The following is a 26140-nucleotide window of genomic DNA, read 5'->3' as shown; positions in this document are numbered from 1 at the left end:
GCAGTGTGCATGTTGCCAGAGGGAGAGAGAACGAGAGAGGCAGAGTGATAGAAACACACACAGTGTGTGAGAGTGAGGACAGGCAGAGATTGTGTGTAGAGCAAGTCGGAGAGAGAGAAAGAGGGAGTGCAATAGAAAGAGAGAGGCTCAGAGAGAGAGAGAGAGAGTGAGAGAGAGAGAGGGCGATCGCTGTTCTGCGCAGTTGTCACATCGAGCAGAGGGCTGCATTGGGGATGTAAACTTTATCGTGGGTGGGATCAGTGGCGTGCAGCAGGATTACCATGTGAGTCAGCTGAAGACCGAACACCAGGATGCATCACCTCAGGCATGGTAAGGAGAACACCTAGACGCTCATAACACCGCCACTCTTTTCCTTTTAAGACAGGAGATGTCCCTTAAAGACAGGCGATGTCCCTTTAAGACAGGAGATGTCCCTTAAAGACAGGCGATGTCCCTTTAAGACAGGCGATGTCCCTTTAAGAGTGGCGATGTCCCTTTAAGACATGGGACTTCAGCAGTATTTTTTCTCTGATTTTGTGGAGTGGGGGCATCACGCTTCTGTATCAGTTGCACAGGCTTCTACGCGACCAGGTTATTATGTTGGTCTTAAAGGTGTTGTGTTTTCTTCCTGTTGTCATTTCATGTTGCCGTGAATTTCAGCCAGATGTGTCCTTTAAGTTGCAAGGAGCCGCAAAGTTAAATGCAGTGTACTTGCGCCCTTGCTGCGTACGTGTCGTTGATTGTAGCGTTGTCACATTAGACCGGTTGTGCCTCTTTAAATCAGGGTCAGCTTGCTGTGAGCTGTGTTTGTCCAACGGGTCCCGATGAGCGTGTAGCCTAACGTTAGCTAAATTTCTTATTTCAGGAATGAGGCTACTTACAGGAGATGATCCTGATTTGCAGGATCCCTTTATTAGCCAGTGCAGGGAAAAGGAAAGCAATTGTGTGCCCTGTTGCTAGTGGCAACGGCACGGGGGCCGGCCCTGTAAGGAGGCTTTAATTCTGATTGATTGATAACGGGAATATGTGCCCAATCGTTCACGGAGAGGTACAACAAGCTAGTCTGGGAGGTGTGTGTGTGTGTTGGAATGTATTTCGTCCCCTCTTAGCCATATTAAAGATTAGTATGTTTCCCCCAGCAGTGAGTCTAATCCTGCCATAGAAACAGCAGTAGTGGGGTATGGATTGTGCTCCCTTGCTGGGACTGTGTGTGTGTACATCATTACTGCTTTGGCTTGGGTGCCCCTGGCTCTCCCCCAGTGTGTGTGTGTGTGTGTGTGTGTGTGTGTGCCTGCGTTGTGGATGGATGTGGGGCTCCCGCAAACCACTACCCCTATTCCTCCATGACTGGTGAGGGGAGAGCTAGCTAGCTACATGTGCCAGCCCCACAGCAGTCACCGTATACGGAATGACTGTGCTGCATGCACGCCCTTATCAACAGAAGCCTTAGCTGTCACTCAAACACCACTGACTTGAGCGACGGCTCCTATTTCTGTCTCGGTGATTACCGGAGTAAACAGCGAGGCGACAGAAACACGTCAACATGACAACACAGGACCTTAGGAGATGACAACATGTTTGTTGGTTTATTTTCTCCTGTCAAACTGTGTTATTCTGTCTCAAACAAACACACTTGCGTTGCGGTTCGACTATGTAATAGCGTTGCAGTTTTACTCTGTTATTCTTTAACAACATATTTTTTAATCACAAGGGAGGCTATGATTGCCAATGATGATTCACTATAATGCTATATGGTTCAGGGTAAGTTGCCCCCAAGGCAGTGATACTTTACAGACAGCCTGGGCCAGCTTCTGGCCAAGTGAAAGTGTTAACACTGGGCAGATGCGATGCTGGTGCTGTACAGTTTGAGGCCAGCGTCCTGTGAAACATACCTGGGGATTAGTTTAAGAGGATTGCGAAGTGGAAGATGTGATTTGATGGAATTAAAGCGTCATGCTACATGTGTCCCCGCGATGGATGAATGAAAACATTTTCTGAGTGACATTGTCTTTTTTCCTCCCATTCTACTCCCGTACAGAGTTTGATGTAAACGTACGTAATTAACTGTACTGTGTGATCTACGGCGTATGGAGACAGTTTTTAAGTGTGTTGTTGTGTGAGAAATGTATTGTGGAGTCACTGGATTGGTTGTGTAAATGTCCTATTTGTTATAATCCCTCTAAGAGTATACTTTCAGATGAAACCATATGAATGTTGAAAGTTGATCTTTTAGTGGAAGTACTGTAAAAGTTGTCATGCCAGTCCAACCAGTGGTATGGTGGCACAACATATTATCCACTCACAATGTCCTGCCAACCACTTTGCATGTAATCCAAACGTCTACATGGACAGTCAGATTGTTGACAGACAAGCCACTGCCAGTAAGCATACAGGGATCACAACCGGTTATTGCCATCCCCTCATCAAATATGATGCTTTTAGTCCTCTCCTTCTCTCTCTTCTCACTCTTCTCACTATCTTCTCCCTCTCTCTCCCTCTCTTCCTTCTCTCTCTCTCTCTCTCTCTCTTCCCTCTCGATCTCTCTTCCCTCTCGATCTCTCTTCCCTCTCTCTCTCTCTTTCTCTCTCTCTCTCTCTCTCTCCCTCTCCCTCTCCCTCTCTTCCCTCTCTCTCCCTCTCTTCCCTCTCTCTCTCTCTCTTTCCCTCTCTCTCCCTCTCTTCCCTCTCTCTCCCTCTCTTCCCCCTCTCTCCCTCTCTTCCCTCTCCTCCCCCTCTCTCCCCTCCTTCCCCTCTTCCATTCATCGACCCAGCTAGCCTATTGGGTTCAGGTCAAAATGAATTACTGAGGAATGTTCTCCTGTTCAATGGCCAGCCCCAGTGTGTCCCAGCATGGGAGCATTTCCACCTCATTTGCAGCCAGACTCGTTTCATTTGGGAAGAGGACCCAATTCCCCAGAGGCCAGTTTATCTCCCGCTCTGTGCTGTCCAGCACTGGGGTTGGACACACTCACACACATGCAAACACACACTTAAATGAGCATGAACAAGACTGCACGCACACACACACATACACACACACGCACACGCACACGCACACGCACACGCACACGCACACGCACACATACACACAGTAGGGAGACCCAGAGGCGCCCATAAAGCAGTAATGATGTGTGAGGCCTGAGTGTGAGGCCTGAGTGTGAGGCCTGAGTGTGAGGCCTGAGTGTGAGGCCTGAGTGTGAGGCCTGAGTGTGAGGCCTGAGTGTGAGGCCTGCGTGTGAGGCCTGAGTTCCTCTCCCCTCTCTAACCCCTGGCTCTGTTTAGACAGTCTGTACTGCTGCTGACGACCACTCACATCAATTAGGAGCAGCAGTGAATGCATTCCTCCCATAGTCCCGCTACACATTTATCTTGCTAAGAACAGCACGTGGGAAACTCTAAAAACAGCAGAGGTCTTTGGAGGGCTCCCCGACATGGGACAAGCCAGTATGAGCCTGTTTCGGTCTGAGTCTGTCTAAGTTTCCCTGTTGAAAATGGGGCAAGGCAAATGCCTTGTCTCTGATGGATAGCTCAGTCATTTTGAGATTAGCAAGATTTCATCTTGGCAGCTGTGTAGGCTATATGAATGCATTTGTTCTATAGTTGCAGCGACTCTGCTTGTTTTCAATTGCCAACATAGTTTCAAATGTGAAAGACATATTTCAAATGTGAAAGACTGTTAAATCCTTGTCATGTTGTGGCTGACGGCCTTCTGAATCTAGTGTCCCACTCAAAAGCAACATTAAAAGTTAATACCCCAACACCATTTATAGGCAATAAAAGGGGTTTTATGTGGTAACTGTCAATGGATGGTGTTGGTGGAATCTGATTACTCCTTTGCCTTTGGAGACAAAGTACAATATTACCCTGTTAAATTATGCCATTAAAACGCCACATTCCTGTGGTTTACAATGGCTGGGTTCGCTCTACGGGAGTTCTCCAAGGTGAAAATGTTAGCAGGACATGATTCCAGTCGCTAACTGCTGAATTGCAAAGTTTGCCAATCAGGTTTGGCCCACAAAATAAAGCCATGGATTATATTTCTCATCGGAGTCTTTATGCAATGACAGATTCTTGGAACACAGGCTTGTAGAACTCTAGTTGTTGTGCCTCTTTAAATATAACCTTAATCTTTAATTGTGTTGGCATCCATCCCTTTGATACATGTGTCCACTAAGGATTAAGTTTAAGAGATAAAACCGGTGGACATAAAAGTTATTTGGAAACAGCCCAGATTGGATTTAGTTTTAAGACTTTAAGACTAGTTTTAAGCAGTAGGCTTTCAGCAGTAACTGGGTCATAACTTTCACATGCAAACTATTTGTGAGAAGATTGATGTGTCTTTGTGATGAGAAAAAGCTACAATGTGAACGGTATACAGTTGCAGCCTCACAGTCCAACCAAGGTGCCTGGATGGAGAAAACGACAGGATGTGTGACATTTTGAAGAAAATCCTTTCTTTATTGTTAAAACCTGGAAGCATAAGCCTCCATCATGATTCCTAACCAAGGACGGGTGTCAAACCATTCTAGTAACATCTCGATTTACCTTCTCACACGTTTTAAAGCCCTTTTCGGAAACAGAACCATTTTTTGACGTTTGTTGGGAATGAACTGGAACGTCTTTATCAGGCCTCTCAGTTGGAGTGCTGATGTAGGATCCGGTTCCCCCTGTCAATGTCATCTTATTCATTGTGACATAAAATGCGTAGCTGATCCTAAATCAGCACTTTGAGTCACATGGCTTCAGATTGAGGTTAACCCGAGCCTGGGGAATGTCAACAAACTTCATCTCCCCTCTATCCCAATCGTAAATCACAGGATAATTGTGGGAGAAACAAGCAGACCTCATCCGTTTCTTTACTTTTTATTTGGCTCTGTGGGGTCAGAATTGGATTGGCTGCTGGTACCTGGTGCTCTCTTACATAGAGACATAGATGTGTGTGTGTGTGTGTGTGTGTGTGTGTCCACATCGGTATGTGTGTGACATAGCTAACACGTTGTAATGGCCTCGCCGGGGAGACCGGGGACCCTTGAGAGAACGAGAGCCAGTGTTGACCCGTACCTTTGTGTCTATTCTAGAGGAATGACTTGTTTGTCTGCTGCTGTAAAAAGGGACCGTGTTTGCGCTGCCTCTGAAACGATGGTCGACGGCTTCCCATTCACAATGAGTAAAAAGGGACCAGGGGTGGCCTTTAAAACTAGCCCGGATGAGTCAGCAGTAAAAAAACATAATGGGGTATGGAGTGTGTGTGTGTGTGTGTGTGTGTGTGTGTGTGTGTGTGTGTGTGTGTGTGTGTGTGTGTGTGTGTGTGTGTGTGTGTGTGTGTGTGTGTGTGTGTGTGTGTGTGTGTGTGTGTTTGTGAGGCTTAAGAGTGAGTCCCCCCATATTGAGAGGCAGTCAGTGCATTTGAAGGGCCTGCTGCAGAGAGCATGAAAAGCTTGTGTGGTTTGATATAGATGGCGAAAGTGCCCTATAGTGTGTATGTTTGTGTGCATGCATGCATACGTGTGTGTATGTGCACACAGTCACGTGCGCATTCGTGCACGTTTGCGTCTGGTTCCAACACTGAACACCTGCAGTGGTTTGTGACCGATGATTCACAATCTCCATCCACCATGCCCGAGCCGACTGTTTGCATTCTGTCTGTGAACTGTCTTGTGATGGCGGGGCATCGGGGGCCATTTCAGAGTACATCTGTTCTGTCGGAGTGTTTCGTTCCGTCTGAGGTGGAATGCGTCTGACTGTGGCTGATGTGGTTTAGAAACAATCGAGGTCAGCCGTGACATGCCCAATGAGAAAACGTTTAGAGAGATGGGGGGTGGGGGTGAGGGGGGGTCCTTGCTCGCTAGGAACGTTCTAAACCATGTCAGACACAAGGCATCAGAGCTAAATTCGCCATAGCTGTCATTGGACAGAGGATTCGTGGCTTGTGTGACTGTTACTGATCGTTGACGAGCAATATGAGCTAAAGATCCTTGGGTTTTCTTAATTGTGTGGAAATAAATGTGTGATAAATGTGTTGTAATTTCAGAAGATAAGGCAATTGGCAAAGCATATAATATGTGAGCACCATTCCGTTTGAACTTGTCCTACTGTAAAATATGTCTCTGCCTCTGAAAAGGTTCATGGTTTGTTCACTGGCTGTTCTCTATCAAGGCTTTCCGTCATTTATAAAGTGTTATAATGTCTTAAAAGATGGAGCCATTCTTATCCAAAACAACGCTTTTGTGTTCTTTGTGTGTTTCCAAAGAAACCTCATCATGTTTCATGTCTTCCATAGTTGACGCATGCGGTGTGGTAACACTCATTGGCCCGCTGACCTCCTCATTTCATGGGTGTGTGTGAGGTGATAACATATGGCTCCAGCCTCCCGCTGCTCTCCCGTGTAGCCCAGGTCTGGACAGGGTACCAGAGGTCAGAAACCCTCAGATGTGGGTGGTAGGTGTAGAAGCCTCCCTCTGCATCTCAGTGCTAAGGGGGAAAGTTTTCTAGTGACATAGCTGTAACTGCATAACATACATGTGTGTAGATGCACGTGCATACACACGCACGCACACGCACACATGCACAGACGCACACACACACGCACACGCACACACACACACACACAAAGGGGCATTAGCCATTATTGCTTTCTAATGGATGCTACAACTTGATAAGCGCCTGAACAAACTCATTGGCCTGACGCTCCCTGGAGGGAGATATGGCATTGGAATCACAGAGAGGGTTGCATAACCGTGGGATAGACGGATTAAGGAAATGGCCAAAAAGAGAGCCAACCGGCAAGGTCTTTCCAAACACACACGGACGCATGTTTAGTCACACGTGCGCACACACACACACACTAGATTTGTTCATCTGCAGAGTTAAAACTCAGCGTGGAGCTAGCCAGCGCAAATACATAAATGCATGGGGACTCATCATCATCCAAACATTCATGCTTCCCATCCACTTCACTCTGTGTACATTTGCGGTTTACTCAGATTGAGATAATGTCATGGTTTAGATGTTCCGTTTGCTTATGTAAGCCTTGTATTAACACTATTGGAGGGCTATTTTATTCAGGCATCCTTTTCCCAGAGTGGTGTGTTTAGAGTATAGACTGTGAGAGCTGATGTTGCTGAAGAAGAGTTTTCATTATTATGTAGTGGATGGTGAGGTCGATTTCCTGTTTCAGCCAAATTCTTCCCAGGCATTACTATTTGTAGCATATATCCATGGACAATGTCTTATTGTCACAGCAGTGAAATATGTTGTTTTACAGGGTCAGCCATAGTAGTATGGTATCCCTGCAGCAAATTAGAGTTAAGTGCCTTGCTCCATGGCACATTGACAGGTTTCCACCTTGTCTGCTCGGGTATTTGAACCTTACTGGCCCAGTGCTCTAAACGCTAGGCTACCTGCCACAGTATGTAATTTTCTCATTGCCACAACGCTACTGCATATGTAACAATGGTTTTGATAGGACAGAGAGGTAGGTTTGGCTTGCCAGTGTACGAATGTATAGTTTGGTATACAGAGTAACCCTACGCATCATGAGTAAGGATACCTTTTTTCCTCATCAGGCAAACTTAGACTTGACAAAATAGACTTAAACCAGACAACCTCACACAAGGGACAATGGTTGACAATGGAACAATCATAAGGATGAAAGAAAAAACGCAACAAAACGAGCTGCCTCCCACAATGCAGTTCAAAGCGTGTCTGGGGGGCGAACGTGTCAGCTCAGGTTGGCAAATAACATCTCCCGGAGAATGATTGATCCTCCCGCCCCTCGCCAGATCATGTCTTTGCAGGCGCGTATGCTCCGACGCCGCGCTCCTTTGTCTCCGCGTGACGACGAAAACAATCTGGAGATGGGGAAGATTGGTTAGCCTGGAGAATGTGGGAGAATGTGTGGGGAAACAGGGCTGATTTGATCTGTGTTCATACACACCCCTTTCCTCGCCTCGCCTTGGCACATTCTAGGCTGTCATATGAAACCTAAAGGAAGATGATGTTGTTGTGATGGTGCACAAATAACAACATCCCAATGAGGAAAAGACCAATACAGTATTGTGTGGGTGGGTGGACAACTGACAGCTGATCCTGGGTCAGAACTAGATGTTCAGAAGCATATGGACCCTGATTAATAATGTTTCAGTATAGTTCTCATCCCATATCCTGCAGTAACCAATCAAATGTAGTTTTTTGGCATAACGTTCATACTGTCAGTACATATTGCCAAAAGTACCCCTAGCTCTATAGGGCGAGCGATGAGATGGCATGTGGGATATGAGATGGTTGGGGTGCCCTCCCTTGCCCCAGCCCTGCCCGTGGTGTCAGCCTGGGGGCAGAGCTTGGCCCTCCCTGGTCCTTGGCCCGTTGCCCTTCGCAGCAGCAGCTTGTGCGAGGCGTGGGAAGCAGTGGGGCGTCTGCGGGGGGTGTTATGTGGTTGGGCCTGCTTCACTGAAGCGTGGAGCTAGTCAGGCTGCGTTCCTGCTCTCCACTGCCCCAACTGCTCGTGGTGGATATATTGTGGGCAGACTGTGGGCACAGACTGAGCACTGGTGCGGGCAGTGCCAGGTGATTCCAGGTCACTGGGAACTGCTGGAGGCCAGCGAGGTGCCAACCCCGATCTGTCTGCCCGTCGCTGCCGTTGGAATGCACTCGCTTCCGAAGCCCCCTAACCGTGTTCAAAGAGCAGGGGGGAAAAAGCAGGGATGAAGGGAGGAGGGTTTGGATGCAGCTGGGGTTTCAATTAAATATGGAGATGAAAAGGTTCACAAACACATGGTCAACTGTGGACAGCTAGCAGTCTGAGCATACAGCATGCTTCCTTTCCGCCTGTGTTCGATCAAACATGGGATCAGAGTATTGCAAAACACATCTTGGCCATGTTCCAATTCCGTAGTACTATACCATTTAATTAGAACACATGCCCAATACATTCTAGTAAGTGGTACTGCATGCTTGTGCGACATATTGGAACACAGCCTTATTTATTTATAACCATCATCACAGCTCAGAACGAGTTCTGATATCTGGAATGTTTGTCACGATAGCTTTAAGGACGGACTCTCATTCTGTGTCTCTTTTGAGAGGTAGGTTTACACAGCTGGTCATGGACAGGCTAGCCTAGCCGTTCCCAGAGAAACAGATCAGCAGAATGGGCTAACTTGGTGGTGGTTGGAATGCAGATGCCACATGATGTCGGGATCAAATATGCCTAATGGGTTGTCTATTACTCCGGCGGTCTTTTTCCACCCCTTACTTACATGATCCTATTCAAATACCACCCCTCCACATTCTCAGGGCTGAACTTGGAGTCAAATGTTGCCATGTTGAGGTACTGTTTTGACTGCCTGTAAAAAATGTACCAATTACTGTAATTATGTTTTACACAGAATGTAAAAATGGCTTAATTTTTGGCAATGATTTTCGCAACGGGCGCAGTTAGCTTAAGTTTCCTGCCCCCTGTAGCATGTCTGTGAATAAGTGGCCTGAAACTTAACCCCTTACATGTCTAGCTCGCAGACCTAACAAAGGCTTGCTTAATAAACAACAGGTGGAGATTACCAGGCAAATGCTTACTTCCCTACAATGCGGAGAGAGAAAAGATATGAGTGATGAAAAGATAACAACACAAAGGAATAAATGCACAATGAGTAACGATAACTTGGCTATATACACAGGGTACCAGTACCGAGTCCATGTGCAGGGGTACGAGGTCATTGAGGTAGATATGTATATGGGTAGGGGTAAGGTTACTGGGCAACAGGAGAGATAATGAACAGTAGCAGCAGGGTATGTGATGAGTTGCCAGTTAGGAAAACAGTGTAGACGTGGTGACGAGTTACAGAAGTTCAGGAGTTTCTCACAGGGTGACACAGCACACACACACACACACACGCGCGCGCGCACACACACACACACACACACACACACACACACACACACACACACACACACACACACACACACACACACACACACAGTAACTGGAATGGTTACCAATAGGACTGCGCAACTGGAGTGTGAGTGTGTTTCAGGTGTAGTGTGTAGGATCACATGGGCACAGATTTCTAACAGCGCAGTCACAGTACTGTGTGTGTGTGTGGGCACGTTTGTTTGCTCTTGTGTGTGTTTTAATAGTGCAGGTCAACTTACACTCAGATTCACTGCATCAACTTCAGGTCGGATTCACCGCATCACTGTTTATCAATCAGTGCCAAGACTTTGCGTAATTGAATTTGTCTCTCTTTCCCTTTCCTCACACACTGCAGTTGGATGACAAACAAACCAGAACTTTCTTATTTTGCGCTGGCGAGTATTGTCCTACAAACTACTAATTCAATGGGGACTTCACCATCCATATTCATCTACTATATCCATATTCATCTACTATATCCATATTCATCTACTATATCCATATTCATCTACTATAGCTACTACCTTGGTCGTCTTTTTAACATGGGGACTTTCCTTAGGTGAGTCAAAGAAGAAACTCATTGTTGGAGTCTCAGCGCAATTCCGATGCCGTGAAATTGCCCTATTTCTAACACTAAGAGTTATTTTGTAGGCTAACAATGGTGGCTGGTGGGCAATGAAACCACAGCATTACAGTACCACTTCTTGTTTCTTGCCTTTGGATATGTTGCTAATATGGAAGGTATGCCTGGCCTAAAGGAGTTGTCTGTTGCTTCCAGTCAGGTAGCTACAGTAATATGGAATACTAAGCGTTGTTTTGTGGGGTAACAATATGATGGTGGCTGGCTGGCATTGAAACCGCAGCAGGACAATTCCTCTTGTCTGTAGCTTTCAAACATGTTACAGTATGTTGTTAATTAATATGGAAGGCATGCCTGGCCGAGAGAACTGTCAGGCAGTGATACCTTGGGAAAAGCTCTAAAGAGGCCATCATTATCAGTGCCAGTACATGAGCGTGCCACTTTCTCTCATTAGCAAAATGATTGAGCTCGCGTGAGATTGGTCTGTTCTACAGTTTTCATAGAAATAGAACGCTAGACACTGTATCTCTATAACTGAGTGGATGTTTATGGTTGTCAAAGTGGAATGCTTTTCGTGCTTTTTGTGTGCAATTTTTGTCAAGGCGCAGGCTAGTGTGTCTCTGTTTAGTGTGTAGTGTCTAGTTGCTGTCCCCTATATCCTTTCTGTTTGTTGTTTGTTGACGTGTTGGTAAACCACAGTGCTGTTAGCTAGTTGTTTGGCAGAACACAGTGCGTGGAGCACTGACAGAGAGAGGTGGCAGGCCTGCCTGACTGTGTCCCAATGAAAAACGATCAGCTATTCACTTGCTTCTTGTTCTCTCTCTCTCTCTCTCTCTCTCTCTCTCTCTCTCTCTCTCTCTCTCTCTCTCTCTCTCTCTCTCTCTCTGTGTGTTCAGGGAGAAACTGGCCGTGGCTCGCCTGCAGAGGGAAGTCGCACGAAGCAAAAGCGAAGGAACAATGGTACTGTTGATGCTCTGTCTTACACACAGACACACCACACACACACATTATCGGTCTTAAACCCACAGCCCACAGTTGTAGGCATGCCAGTCCTGCTCGGTCATCGACCAAGGTCACTGCACTGCTAACTTTCCTCAACCAAAAACATATATTTACGTTTAGTGCTGCAGATTTCAGGGATGACGTCAAATGTAGCGCTTAAACACACACACACACAGACACACACACACACAGACACACACAGCGGTTGTATAACAAGGGGAAAGCAGACCAGGGAGCCAGTCGTGCTGACGCAGAGGGCGTGAGGTAGGGTTCGCAGTGAGTGGACTGACAGTGTGACAGAGCAGATACCAGCTGACCACGGTCTCTAGAGCGACAGCCAGACCTTGGACTCAGCTGTTTAGAACCGCAGTAAAGCCCCAAATAGCTTCATAAAAGAGCGCTATGGCAGCAATCCTAAAGCAGACTTGAGATTTACATACTCTAGGATCACCATATCTACAATGCTTTTTCGTGGTGGTAGTGGTCTCGAGTTCCAGCCTGGGCTCGTAACATTAAAACACAGTAGGACAGACATGGATATGAACAACACTATATACTGTATAGAGTGGCAAGCATACGCATCATGACAATGGCCGCATACTGTACATAGCCTTCTTTGTATAGATGGTCCTGTATGGCTCAGTTGGTAGAGCATGGTGCTTGCACTGCCAGGGTTGTGGGTTTGATTCCCACATGGGACCAGTATGAAAATGTATGCACTTATTGCTGTAAGTTGCTCTGGATAAAAACATTCGCTAAATGACGATGTCGATGGTAAGAGAAATGTTTCCTGGAAGCCCCCCATGGAGTCTTTGGAAAAGACTTGGATGTTAGTTTGTGACTGTGAAGAACGACCTACCCAGTGTATTGATTTCTGCATTGCGGTTCCTGAGGCATGCTGCAGCTGTCTGCAAGGTCAGACGTGACCATGCAATCAGAGTCACATGTGTCTTAACACAGTGCAGGCTCTCGCTGTTGAGGCTCACTGTAGCAAATTCCATACAGTCCCAGCACAAGAGAAGGAAGTTCCCACATAGCTCTTATCTCAGGCTCCATTGGGAAACTCTGTGTGTCAGCACCTCGTCCTGTAGTCAGTCAGACTAAGAGACTGATTAGCCTCTGACCTTAGTGAAGAGCTAGGAGGGAAATATCTACTGCCTGGCTGAGCGAGGCTTTCTCTGACTACTGCTTCTTCGAGTCATGAGAGTGGATGCCATGCTAATTACAACTCCGGGTGTGTTTGTGAGGAAAGGGGGGTGGAGGAGGGATGAGTTATCTATGCCAGACAGGAGGAGGGGAAGGGAGTGGTAAAAGAAGAATGTGGGGTGTGTGTGTGTGTCTCTCTGAGCTCCATTTTGAAATTGGGATTATCCCTCCTCTCACACACACATGCCTGGGAGATGCTCCTCTCCTCTGGGAGCTCAGGCATGGTCTTTAGGGTCTTTAATAGAAATCAAACCAGAGGGCTGCATCAGGGAGATAATTGTTAATGTGATGGCAAGGTGAAATAGAGAGTAACCTCCTCACACACAGACAAGTAATGATATACAGATACCAACACAGACACACACACAGCCTCCAGAAGACGACAGATGAAATGCTGTAGACTTTGAAGTGTGCATCTCTGACCCTCCTCTTTAACTAGTTATGCTCTCTTCTCTGTGGCGGGAGGGAGGGAGGGTTTTGATTTTGTAATACAACACTCGATGTTAATACAACTGAGTAACAAGTCTTAACTTTAGCTAGTGTTTTAAATTGGGGGGTACAGTTGTGCAAAACCATGGCAACTGCCAATGACATGGGCCTTAGACTTCTGTATCATTCTTCATTGGGCATTTAACGTTTGTTATCAGAACTTAAACTGCAGGAGTTTGTAAAAAAAGCAATACATATGTATCAAGTGTCTCAGAGTAGGAGTGGTGATCTAGGATCAGTTTCTCACCCTGTCCATGTAACCCTATTCAAATCAGCACTCCTACTCAGAGACACTTGATAGATATGGCCCCTGGTCTTCTAAATGAGAATTGTGGTTAAGATACTGAGTCCCTATATGATAGACATGACTTATATGCATTGGTTTATTGGTTATAAGGAGATGTTGTTATAGCCATACCCGCCAGGCCTTGAAAGTGCTGTGTACTGCTTAAACATTATCTTAAGCCCTGCAGGGTGTTTAATCAGCCAGCCCCACCCTGCCACCTTCCGTTCAAACTCAGTCAGGAAGAAAAACACTGGATCCCCCACAAGGTATTTGATGATGAGCTCTGGTAACTGGTCGTGTTTATGCTCAGAGAAGGCAGAACACAGGCCCAGTCACTCCAACAAGCGTGGCCTGTCTTTCTCCAGTCAAACCCTCTCATTCAGTACCAGTCGCTGCTGTGGGTTTCCCCTGGAATTCAGAATTCTGGAATTCTTCACATCGAAGCCAGCCCAGAGAGAGAGAGGAGTATTTGGGCTTGGCTGGCTGGCTGGCTGGGGAGGGAGGGAGGGAGAGAGGAAGAGAGCGAGAGGGGGAGGGAGAGGGAGGGGATAGGGGGGAGAGAGATAGAGAAGTAAAAAAAAAAAAAATGTGTGGCTTCTGTGGTCGCTAGGTGCTGCGGCTGAGATTATGACCACTGGAAGCGGCTGTCTAAACAACGTGGGAAAATAAACGCTGCACTTTGTGTGAAACACACTTTTTTTTCTGAGGCACACCATGGTATCACAGCTTAATAGACCCATCATGAAGTGTAGATGTGTACAGCTTGCATGCACAGACACATTCACATACGTGCAAGTCTACACACACACACACACACACACACACTCACACTCACACTCACACACACTTTATTTCTCCTTCCTTGATTACTGCATGCGATTCGCTCACGCTTGAATGAAACTCAAGCGAAAGGGATTGAAACATTCTCACATCAGCATTCGAGGATATTCAGCAGTCTCATTTACTCCAAAGGATCCAAATGCACCAGTGGTAATTCATGGGGGAAAATGCACTTAAGATAAACGGGGTACTGTTACAAATCTGAGTCTTAAAAGTGATCTGGACAAACACACAGTGCAGTAGGCCAAATGGATGATGAACCAAGAAAGTGTGCCTATGCATTCTAGCTATAAGCTCTCCATTAGTGGGAAAAGAGAGAAAGGGATTGAATAGTGAGTTGAAGCAATAGAAATAGCATTACTTATATTCTAGAATTGTGCTAGTATAATAGCCTACTTCCATTCTATAGTATATTCCTTGTACGTCTATGGTTGAAGTCTGTGTGGTGGACTGAGGTCTGTGTGGAGACAGCATGGAGATGCCTTTGACAGCTGTTTGGAGGATCTTTTTCACTGGTGAGGGACTGGGGACCGAGGGGACCGCTGGGAACTCATGTGCTGTCTCTACAGATTGGGGCTTATCAGCCATGTGCCGGGAGAGAGGGATCCCAGTGATGGCTGTCACCCCTCGTCACCCATCTCAATGTGTGAAACCACTATGGGGACCATCACTGGGATCCCTCTCTCCCATAGTGGTTTCACTCATTGAGATGGGTGACGAGGGGTGACAGCCAAGCTTAAATCGCATCCCCACAGAGCCAGCAGTCTCTGGACGGAGCACGTGTGGTGGGGTGGGGGGGGGGGGGGGTTGGGGTGTGTGTGTGCTTACGTTTCTGCGCGCGCGTGTGTGTGTGCCTTACGTTTCTGTGTGTGTGTGTGTGTGTGTGCCTTTTTTTCTCTCTCTTTTTCTTTCTATCTCTCTCATTCTCTTTCTCTGTGTGGATGGACAGGGTGTGGGTCCCTTGGCAATGATAAATGGGCCACTCATACGGTTTACCATATCCCGGGGTTTGTGTATACTGTACATCCGCAGTGGCTGCCTACGTGAGAGCAATAGCCAGGCTCTAACGTAATGGTTTGCCCTGCATGATAATTGAATTTATGGACTCCCTAGGGACCTGTGGACCTTTCTAGGGAATAGCATGAGGTTCAGTTTACACCATCCTCTGTATTTTGAAGATAAGTATTATTTTAGCAAATGGCCATGTTCAAGAATATAATCATATTTGATATTGCAATTTAAATATAGATTTTATGGTAATTGTTCTCTGCTCAATGTACCAAGGGCAGAGCTACTACTAAGAACCTGCCTGAAATTAAATTGTTATTTAGAAAATGTATTATTTCAGTGCAATTAGGCTAAGAGAGTAAAGGCACTTCAGGCAAACATGCTACATGACATGCTACATGATGACATGTGACATGACATGCTACATGATGACATGCTACATTACATGCTACATGACATGCTACTTTTTAAAGCATTTGGTTGTTGTTGTTGTCATAATAGCATGTAAACACCTGTATTCTGTATTGTAGTGAACACACATTGTTTAGCCTACAGTTTGCCAGTCAGACAAATCCCCTTGTTACACTTCTTCCAGCAGAATCCAGGCTGGTCAATATACTGCCAGCCTGGCAGGCAGACAGGCAGACAGTAAACAACATGTATTATTGATGAAGGAGGAGGAAACTGCATGGGGCTTTGTGTCCCTGATGTTTGTGTTGCAGTACTGGGCCAAGGAGATGTTCTCCAGACCTTTGATGCAGCGAGAGCCTCCCAGCCTCATACTGAGGTGCACTGTGTAATGAAGAGATTATTGAGTGAGAGAGGGGCACACACACACACACTACCCACTCTCTCCTGACCCCTACACACACACACACACACACACACACACACACACACACACACACACACACACACACACACACACATTCGCTGACAACATTGCACAGACTGCAGCTGGCGCACAATGTGGCCTTGAGAGACGCAGTCGTCTCTAATTAATTTAAAATCTCCTCCGGATCATGGAGGGGTATCAGGGGGTTACGGAAGGTCCAGTAATTCACCACTGAGAACCCTGTCTGTCTGTCCCTTATGAATAAATGACAACACAATATTGTAGAATTACACAGCCATGCTAGGACTGTGTCAAGTGCAACTGGGTTACTGTAGCATGGAGCAATCAAGCCCAGTTACATATGCTGTATATTATGACAGAGACATGATTTGAAGTTATGATTCTATGTTTATACCGTATGTATATATTTTGATAATGATGGATCGTATGCATACACCCAGCTCCAAAACCCGTGCCTTGTTTCACAGGGGTTGGGTTAAATGCGGAAGACACAGTTTGGTTGAATGTATTCAGTTGTGCAACTGACTAGGTAGTCCAATGTTTCACTCTTCACCGAACAATACTGTAGGAATATTTGGATGAAATCACTGGCCTTGCTTATTTCTCCGCCCTACTTTCCCAGGTAATAGCATGATAATCCCATTTAATTCAAAGTTAATCCTGAATACCCAGCTACAATCCCTAGGCAGAGCCACTCTCCAAACCTTGAGTCAGCAGGACCATAATTTATCTCATCTGACAGGTTATATGACTGATAAGAGTAAAGGAGACATTAAATGTGACAAAAGTAACCGATTCATTATTGTTCTAGGATCAGTTTTCCCTTTTAGATCATAATGAATACGATTATATGGACAAGGAGGACTTGATCCTAGATCAGCACTCCTACTCTGAGACACTTTGTGTATATGGGCCTTGACAGATATGTTTTTTTTGGGAAGAGAAGGCCATCTACTGGACAGAGAGGGAAGAACATCCGTGCAGACAGGTTACTGCCATGCAAGCTAATCATAATCAGAGTTATAATCCTTTTGTTTGTCACTTGAGACATCAAAGTAAATATTGCTTTAGAAAGAATGCTAATGCTAGTTTTTCTACTGATTGCCTGAACAGTTTTTCTCACATCGAGTTGATCCTCTTTTTGACAATACTGAATGTCGTCTAGTCTAGCTGCAGCTTAATGTTCAGCTTAATGTTCGTGGTTGGTTTTAGCACGTTAGAGTATGCTTTCAATTATCAGGCTCGGTATCACGGGGCAAGGCCAATTGCCATACGCATATAAAGTCTGTGGACAGTAAATACTTCAGCTGTGAAATACTGTAATGTCTCGCTAGGATTGTCTGGCAACATAAAGATATCTTAAAGTTGGATTTAACGGATCTGGGCCTTGTTAAATGGCAGAAATTATACATTGAACAAAAGCAGAAGACTGCCTTTAATATAATGTATGCTGTTATAAGTGTGTTGTTGTCGAAGCTCTTGGCAGGGCTTAGTATGCAAACGTAGGGCAACGTTCCAACTTGCACCCTATTCCCTATGTAGTGCACTACTTTTGACCGGGGCCCTTAGGGAGATTATCGAGTAGTATGTAGGGAATAGGGTGCCATTTGGGGCTGATACATTTTTTTATTTTTTATTGCATGGTTGCTGTGCCTGGGGTGTTTTTAAGTAGATGTGGTGAACAAAAGGCAGGGACAATGGACAATTGTAGGAACCCAGGCCAAATCACTGAACAGTGTCATTTGCAGTTGTGTTTGAGGCAAATTGGACCTTTGCATATAGAGGTGATTTTAACATACAGTAAACATCTTTAGGCAATTAGTGTGGGTATTTGAAGAATCGGTCGACACATTTTTGATGTCAAGTCATATAAGTTGCAATAAGTCCAGTACAATATGTTTTGTCAATTGCTTGTAACTCCTTGAATCCCTTAAATATTAGATCAAAATACCGCAATTTACCTTTCATTTTCTGATTAGATGTTTTTGTTTAAACCTGTTTATGTTAGAGTTGGCTCATTTTTATGATAGAAAACCCGTCTCTTCTGAAAGAGAAAAGGCCTAGTTTCCAAAAAGGTCACTAAACTTTCTAAAGCGATTACTCAAACTCATGTTCAGTTGTTCAACTCCGGTCTAACTAGTCATGGTGAAGGAACTCATTTGGGTTTGGTCCAGCTCTAACTTGGCACCAGCCCTGTGATAGTGGGTTTATGTTCCTGTAGTGGTGTGTTATTTACGGCAGCCATTACGTGTGATGGAGAGGCTCCCTGGTGCGTAAAAGCCGCTCCACATAGTATCCCTGGATTTACGGCCGTGTTGAAGAGCTGGGGCTGGTTTTAGTTGTGAATAGGGTTTAATGCTCAACTGCTCCAGCGGATTAAAGTCTTGGGCCAAGTCACAGAGTTAGAGTGAAACATGGTTATTTATTGGACGGTTTCAACTCTAACACACTGGGCTCACAACTGAAGGAGCCAAAAGGTCCCCCCCCCCTCTTGAGAAAAAAACGGTTTTGTCATTGTTTTGTATTTAATTTATTATATATATATTTTTGCCTGGAAACTGTCCTGGTTGTGGTGTTGCAGTAGTGTGGGGCACCTTTTTCATTCAGTGTTACTTTGTCTTTCTCTTTTAGACATGAACATGTTTTAATTGTTGTCATTTAAAAGACACTCTTATCCAGAGCAACTTACAGTTAGTGCATTCATCTTAAGACAACCACATATCTCAGTCATCAATACAGTAGCTATCAGCAAAGTCAGTGCTAGTAGGGGGGGGGGGGGGGGGGGGGAAGTAGGGTAATAGTAGTAGGGTAATAGTGACTATGGGTAGGGTATATAGGTTGTTTTGGTATTCACACTAACCATTAGTAGTGTCTAGGCGTAGGGTATAGGGGTTGATTTTATATTCACACTGACCATTAGTTGTGACTATGGGTAGGGTATAGGGGTTGATTTGATGTACACACTAACCATTAGTAGTGTCTAGGCGTAGGGTATAGGGGTTGATTTTATATTCACACTGACCATTAGTTGTGACTATGGGTAGGGTATAGGGGTTGATTTGATGTACAGTTATATAGGTAGTTTGATTTGAGAGTAATACAGATTTGCTATATTAAGGCCTCCGTAGTAGTATATATTGAGGTTTGAAATGTGTCATTCATGTGGTAAGGAGCCTGGTTTGTGCTATGGTAGGCTCCTTGGTTAGTTCCTCTCCTGCACGCTGCTTGAGCTAGTGTGTTGTTCAATAGCCACTAGATGGCCCTGCAGTACTTGTCTTGTGAAATTGTCTGCTTTCAATTCCATCTTGGTTACCATGCAGTGGACAACCTAATGAACAAGATCTTGGTAGTGTTGCATATATCAGAAATAACATAATGATGATTAAAAAAGCTTGGTTAAGTTTTGCTTTTTCAAATGAACTCATGTTTTATATGTGATAGCCACGAAGGTAAATATTTTATACCTATATATTTTTTAATAGAGGTGAAGGAAAGGCCTTACTTTGTTTGTTCTAAGGCTCTATTCCTCATGGAGTGAAGAAACTAGTTGATTTTGGACAAGGTTATTCACTAAATTAGTGACTCAGCACTATATATTTAATGGCTGACCCATGTATTTATTATTAAGCACCTTTTAGTGTTTTAAAAAAAATGTTGTTTTTTTTTTACCCCTTTTCATGGTATCCAATTGGTAGTAGTTACAGTCTTGTCTCATCACTGCAACTCCCGTACGGACTCAGGAGAGGCAAAGGTCGAGAGCCATGCGTCCTCTGAAACACAACCCAACCTAGCCGCACTGCTTCTTGACACAATGTACATCCAACCCGGAAGCCAGCCGCACCAATGTGTCGGAGGAAACACCGTACACCTGGCGACCTGGTCAGCATGCACTGCACCCGGCCCGCCACAGGAGTCACTAGTGCACAATGAGACAAGGATATCCCTGCCGGCCAACCCTCCCTAACCCGGACGACGCTGGGCCAATTGTGCGCCGCCCCATGGGCCTCCCGGTCGCTCGAACCCAGAATCTCTGGTGGCACAGCTAGCACTGCGTTACCCGGGAGGCCTCTTTTAGTGTTTCTATCCAGATGCAGTCTAACTGACCCTATTCAGGACAACAGTACATAGAACAGACGGAAGTCAGGAGATGGGACTTGTGCTTTATAAGATGTCCATATAGGGAGATGTCCATATAGGGAGATGTCCATATAGGGAGATGTCCATACAGTGTCAAGAAAAAGTATGTGAACCCTTTTGAAATACCTGCATTTTTGCATTGGTCATACAGTTTGATCTGATCTTCATCTAGGTCACAACAATAGACAAACAGTCTGCTTAAACTAATAACACACAAACAATTATATATGTTCATGTCTTTATTGAACACACTGTGTAAACATTCACAGGTCCAGGGTGGGAAAGGTATGTGAACCCTTGGATTTAATAACTGGTTGACCCTCCTTTGGCAGCAATAACCTCAACCAAACGTTTTCTGTAGTTGCGGATCAGACCTGCACAACGGTCAGGAGGAATTTTGGACCATTCCTCTTTACAAAACTGTTTAAGTTCAGCAATATTCTTGGGATGTCTGGTGTGAACTTCTTTCTTGAGGTCATGCCACAGCATCTCAATCGGGTTGAGGTCATGACTCTGACTGGGCCATTCCAGAAGGCGTATTTTCTTCTGTTGAAGCCATTCTGTTGTTGATTTACTTCTGTGTTTTGGGTCATTGTCCTGTTACATCACCCAACTTCTGTTGCGCTTCAATTGGCAGACAAATAGTCTAACATTCTCCTGCAAAATGTCTTGATAAACTTGGGAATTCATTTTTCCGTTGATGATAGCAAGCTGTCCAGGCCCTGAGGCAGCAAAGCAGCCCAAACCATGATGCTCCCTCCACCATACTTTACAGTTGGGATGAGGTTTTGATGTTGGTGTGCTGTGCCTTTTTCTCTCCACACATAGGGTTGTGTGTTCCTTCCAAACAACTCAACTGTAGTTTGAGCTGTCCACAGAATATTTTGCCAGAAGCGCTGTGGAACATCCAGGTGCTCTTTTGCGAACTTCAGATGTGCAGCAATTTTATTTTTGGACAGCAGTGGCTTCTTCTGTGGTGTCCTCCCATGAACATCATTCCTGTTTATTGTTTTACATATTGTAGACTTGTCAGAGATGGTAGCATGTTCCAGAGATTACTGTAAGTCTTTAGCTGATACTCTACGATTCTTCTTAACCTCATTGAACATGCTGTGCTCATGCAGTCATCTTTGCAGGATGGCCACTCCTAGGGAGAGTAGCAACAGCACTGAACTTTCTCCATTTATAGACAATTTGTCTTACGGTGGACTGGTGAACATTTAGAGACGGCTTTTAGAGATACTTTTGTAACCCTTTCCAGCTTTATGCTAGTAAACAATTCTTAATCTTAGGTCTTCTGAGATCTCTTTTGTTTGAGGCATGGTTCACATCAGGCAATGCTTCTTGTGAATAGCAAACTTAAATTTTGTGAGTGTTTTTTATAGGGCAAGGCAGCTCTATCTCCAATCTCGTCTCATTGAATGGACTCCAGGTTAGCTGACTCCTGACTCCAATTAGCTTACGGATGAGGACATTAGCCTACGGGTTCACATACTTTTCCCAACCTACACTGTGAATGTTTAAATTATCTATTCAATATAGACAACATAGAAAAATGCTACATTTGTGAGTTACTAGTTTAAGCACACTATGTTTGTCTATTGTTGTCTTAGATGAAGATCAGATCAAATGTAATCACCAATTTATGCAGAAATCCAGGTAATTCTAAGGGGTTCACATAGTTTTTCTTGCCACTTTAGTAAGACATTCATGTAGTAAGACATCCATATAGTAAGACTTATAGTAAGACATCCATATTATAAGACTTATAGTAAGACATCCATATTATAAGACTTATAGTAAGACATCCATATTGTAAGACTTATAGTAAGACATCCATATTGTAAGACTTATAGTAGGACTTATAGTAAGACATCCATATTGTAAGACTTATAGTAAGACATCCATATTGTAAGACTTATAGTAAGACATCCATATGGTATGACTTATTGTAAGACATCCATATTGTAAGACTTATAGTAAGACATCCATATTGTAAGACATCCATATAGTAAGACTTATAGTAAGACATCCATATAGTAAGACTTATAGTAAGACATCCATATTGTAAGACTTATAGTAAGACATCCATATTGTAAGACTTATAGTAAGACATCCATATTGTCAGACTTATAGTAAGACTTATAGTAAGACATCCATATTGTAAGACTTATAATAAGACATCCATATAGTAAGACTTGCATATAGTAAGACTTATAGTAAGACATGCATATAGTAAGACTTATAGTAAGACTTATAATAAGACATCCATATAGTAAGACTTATAGTAAGACATCCATATAGTAAGACTTATAATAAGACATCCATATAGTAAGACTTATAGTAAGACATGCATATAGTAAGACTTATAGTAAGACATCCATATAGTAAGACTTATAATAAGACATCCATATAGTAAGACTTATAGTAAGACATCCATATAGTAAGACTTGCATATAGTAAGACTTATAGTAAGACATGCATATAGTAAGACTTATAGTAAGACTTATAATAAGACATCCATATAGTAAGACTTATAGTAAGACATCCATATAGTAAGACTTATAATAAGACATCCATATAGTAAGACTTGCATATAGTAAGACTTATAGTAAGACATGCATATAGTAAGACTTATAGTAAGACTTATAATAAGACATCCATATAGTAAGACTTATAGTAAGACATCCATATAGTAAGACTTATAATAAGACATCCATATAGTAAGACTTATAGTAAGACATGCATATAGTAAGACTTATAGTAAGACATCCATATAGTAAGACTTATAATAAGACATCCATATAGTAAGACTTATAGTAAGACATCCATATAGTAAGACTTGCATATAGTAAGACTTATAGTAAGACATGCATATAGTAAGACTTATAGTAAGACTTATAATAAGACATCCATATAGTAAGACTTATAGTAAGACATCCATATAGTAAGACTTATAATAAGACATCCATATAGTAAGACTTATAGTAAGACATGCATATAGTAAGACTTATAGTAAGACTTATAATAAGACATCCATATAGTAAGACTTATAATACGACATCCATATAGTAAGACTTATAGTAAGACATCCATATTGTAAGACATCCATATTGTAAGACTTATAGTAAGACATCCATATAGTAAGACATCCATATAGTAAAACTTATAGTAAGACATCCATATAGTAAACCTTATAGTAAGACATCCATATTGTAAGACTTATAGTAAGACATCCATATTGTAAGACATCCATATTGTAAGACTTATAGTAAGACATCCATATAGTAAGACTTATAGTAAGACATCCATATTGTAAGACTTATAGTAAGACATCCATATTGTAAGACTTATAGTAAGACATCCATATAGTAAGACTTATAGTAAGACATCCATGTAGTAAGACTTATAGTAAGACATGCATATAGTAAGACTTATAGTAAGACTTATAGTAAGACATGCATATAGTAAGACTTATAGTAAGACTTATAATAAGACATCCATATAGTAAGACTTATAGTAAGACATCCATATAGTAATATACAGTTGAAGTCGGAAGTTTACATACACTTAGGTTGGAGTCATTAAAACTCGTTTTTAAACCACTACACAAATTTCTTGTTAATAAACTATAGTTTTGGCAAGTTGGTTAGGACATCTACTTTGTGCATGACACAAGTCATTTTTCCAACAATTGTTTACAGACAGATTATTTCACTTATTATTCACTCTATCACAATTCCAGCGGGTCATACATTTGCATACACTAAATTGACTGTACCTTTAAACAGCTTGGAAAATTCCAGAAAATGTATTTCAAGGCCTACCTTCACACTCAGTGCATCTTTGCTTGACATCATTGGAAAATCCAAAGAAATCAGCCAAGAGCTCAGGAAAAAAACTGGTGATCCTAATTGACCTAAAACAGGGATTTTTTACTCGGATTAAATGTCAGGAATTGTGAAAAACTGAGTTTAAATGTATTTGGCTAAGGTGTATGTAAACTTCTGACTTCAACTGTATTTCATAACATCTATTTGCATTTGGAATTATACAGTTCAGGAGAACAATATCATGTTTCTAATTCGAGCTCCTAAAGCTGTCCAAGTTGCCATGGCACAAAATGGATACCCAGTGTAATGCAGCACTCTGCACTGTAATAATAAAACGTTGTTGATTCAAATATACAATTGTAAGGCAACCAGCTGCAATAGAATTGTGAGTATGCTTTAAAAAAATAAATAATTGTTGAGCAAACTCACAATCCTATTGCAGCTGTGGTAATAAGCTAATCTTGTACATCTTCTGACCTAATGTCACGCCCTGACCATAGAGAGCCCTTGGATTCTCTATAGTGGTTTCGGTCAGGGTGTGACTAGGTGGGTGTTCTAGAATGTGTATTTCTATGTTGGTGGTTTTGTATGGTTCCCAATTAGAGGCAGCTGGTAATCGTTGCCTCTAATTGGGGATCATATTTAGGAAGCCCTATCTCCCACCTGCTTTGTGGGATATTGTGTTGTGTTTGTGCATGTGCACCACTTCTTCACGTGTCGTTATTGGTGTATTGTTTTTGTGTAAAGTTTCACTGAAATAAAGATGTGGAACTTCAATCATGCTTGCCCGTGGTCCGCTCATTACGACGATCGTGACACCTAACCCTGATACACAATTCAAGTCTCAATTGTATCAAGGCTTAAAAATCCTCCTTTAACCTGTCTCCTCTCCTTCCTCCACACCTTTTGAAGTGGATTTAACTTTCACCTGGATCATAGCTTTCACCTGGATTCTCCTGGTCAGTCTATGTCATGAAAAGAGCAGGTGTCCTTAATGTGTTGTACACTCAGTGTAAATTAAAGCTTAAACCCTGCTGCTAGAATCACAGTGGAAAACAACTGCACTAATGCTAGATTTGTCTTTACTAAACATGGTTTTTAAAGACTCCACTGCAGGCTCACTGCTGAAAGATGATCAACTTTTGCTACAGAGACTCTAAAAGCAGAAAAGCTTCTGAACATCCCATTTTTTTTTCTATGACCCTAATTGGAACATGCACTATGTCCTGAAGCCTCAGAAGTTACTCCAAAAGAAGAAACTGTCCTCGTTTCAGATTCTACACTTCAAAGGCTATGCGGCCTGCCTGCCTTCCTGCATGACCATGTCAAGGAAGAAGTTTCGAGTCAAAGATAATGTCGGGGTTCTGTGATAAAGTTTTGTGGGGCCAAACACTGCCTGCTTTACATCTAAACTTCTACAAGCTAGTTGAGTTTGGGGATTTCACTTGAATATACTATAACACTGAAGACATGATTTGGAGAAAGTTAGTACACTAACTGAACTATAATCTGTCTCCATATGGCAAAATCTACCTAGTTACAGTAAGTGACAAATTGATCACTGCATGCTGGGTAAGCCTCTTAGCCGTACAGTAGGTTCACCCACTCAACCATCTCCCTCTGTCGAGGGTGTAATAAGCTTATTGCCAAAATATAAGGATGTTTACTTCTGGATAGAAAAAACAGAGGCCGTGACACTGTGTTGAACACAATAATGGTACCAAGTGAAACGAACACTGCCCCTACCTCGTTCTCCAACTAATGTGCATGAATTGAGGAGAAAACTGAAGAGGAAATTGGGCATATCCTCCTCATGTCTGCCAAGAGTGGCTGCATTTCCTCTTCACTTGAACACTATAACGTACAGTACAATATTAGGGGCTGTGACTATAGCAAAGGGAAATCGTGCCTCGAATAAACGCAGATACTGATAACCGTTTTATGGACATTCCATGATATATATCATTCCCAGTGAAGGCTATAGTTATAGGGGA

The 26140-nt window shown here is 43.4% G+C and overlaps 1 protein-coding gene across 6 annotated transcripts in view; it reads left to right on the top strand.

Moving 5' to 3' along the window:
• LOC110527459 (nck-associated protein 5) overlaps positions 1–26140 on the top strand; it is a 176654-nt gene that overhangs the window by 69619 nt on the left and 80895 nt on the right. For 4 of the 6 annotated variants that reach the window (XR_016497109.1, XR_016497110.1, XM_036982868.2 and 1 more), the window contains exon 4: positions 11386–11449. Coding sequence is in view for 3 of the 6 variants with exons in the window: in XM_036982868.2 (XP_036838763.2) it covers positions 11386–11449 (64 nt within the window). In the remaining 3 variants the exon portion in view is untranslated. Of the gene's footprint in view, positions 331–11385; positions 11450–26140 lie in introns of all 6 variants that reach the window. The other 2 variants (XR_016497111.1, XM_036982870.2) reach the window with 1 other exon arrangement.

The sequence above is a fragment of the Oncorhynchus mykiss genome, chromosome 7 (genome assembly GCF_057628025.1).
Source record: "Oncorhynchus mykiss isolate SJ-2025 chromosome 7, ASM5762802v1, whole genome shotgun sequence".
Lineage (NCBI taxonomy): Eukaryota > Metazoa > Chordata > Actinopteri > Salmoniformes > Salmonidae > Oncorhynchus > Oncorhynchus mykiss.
Note: the sequence above shows the minus strand (reverse complement) of the source record. Positions and strands in the feature narration are given on the sequence as shown.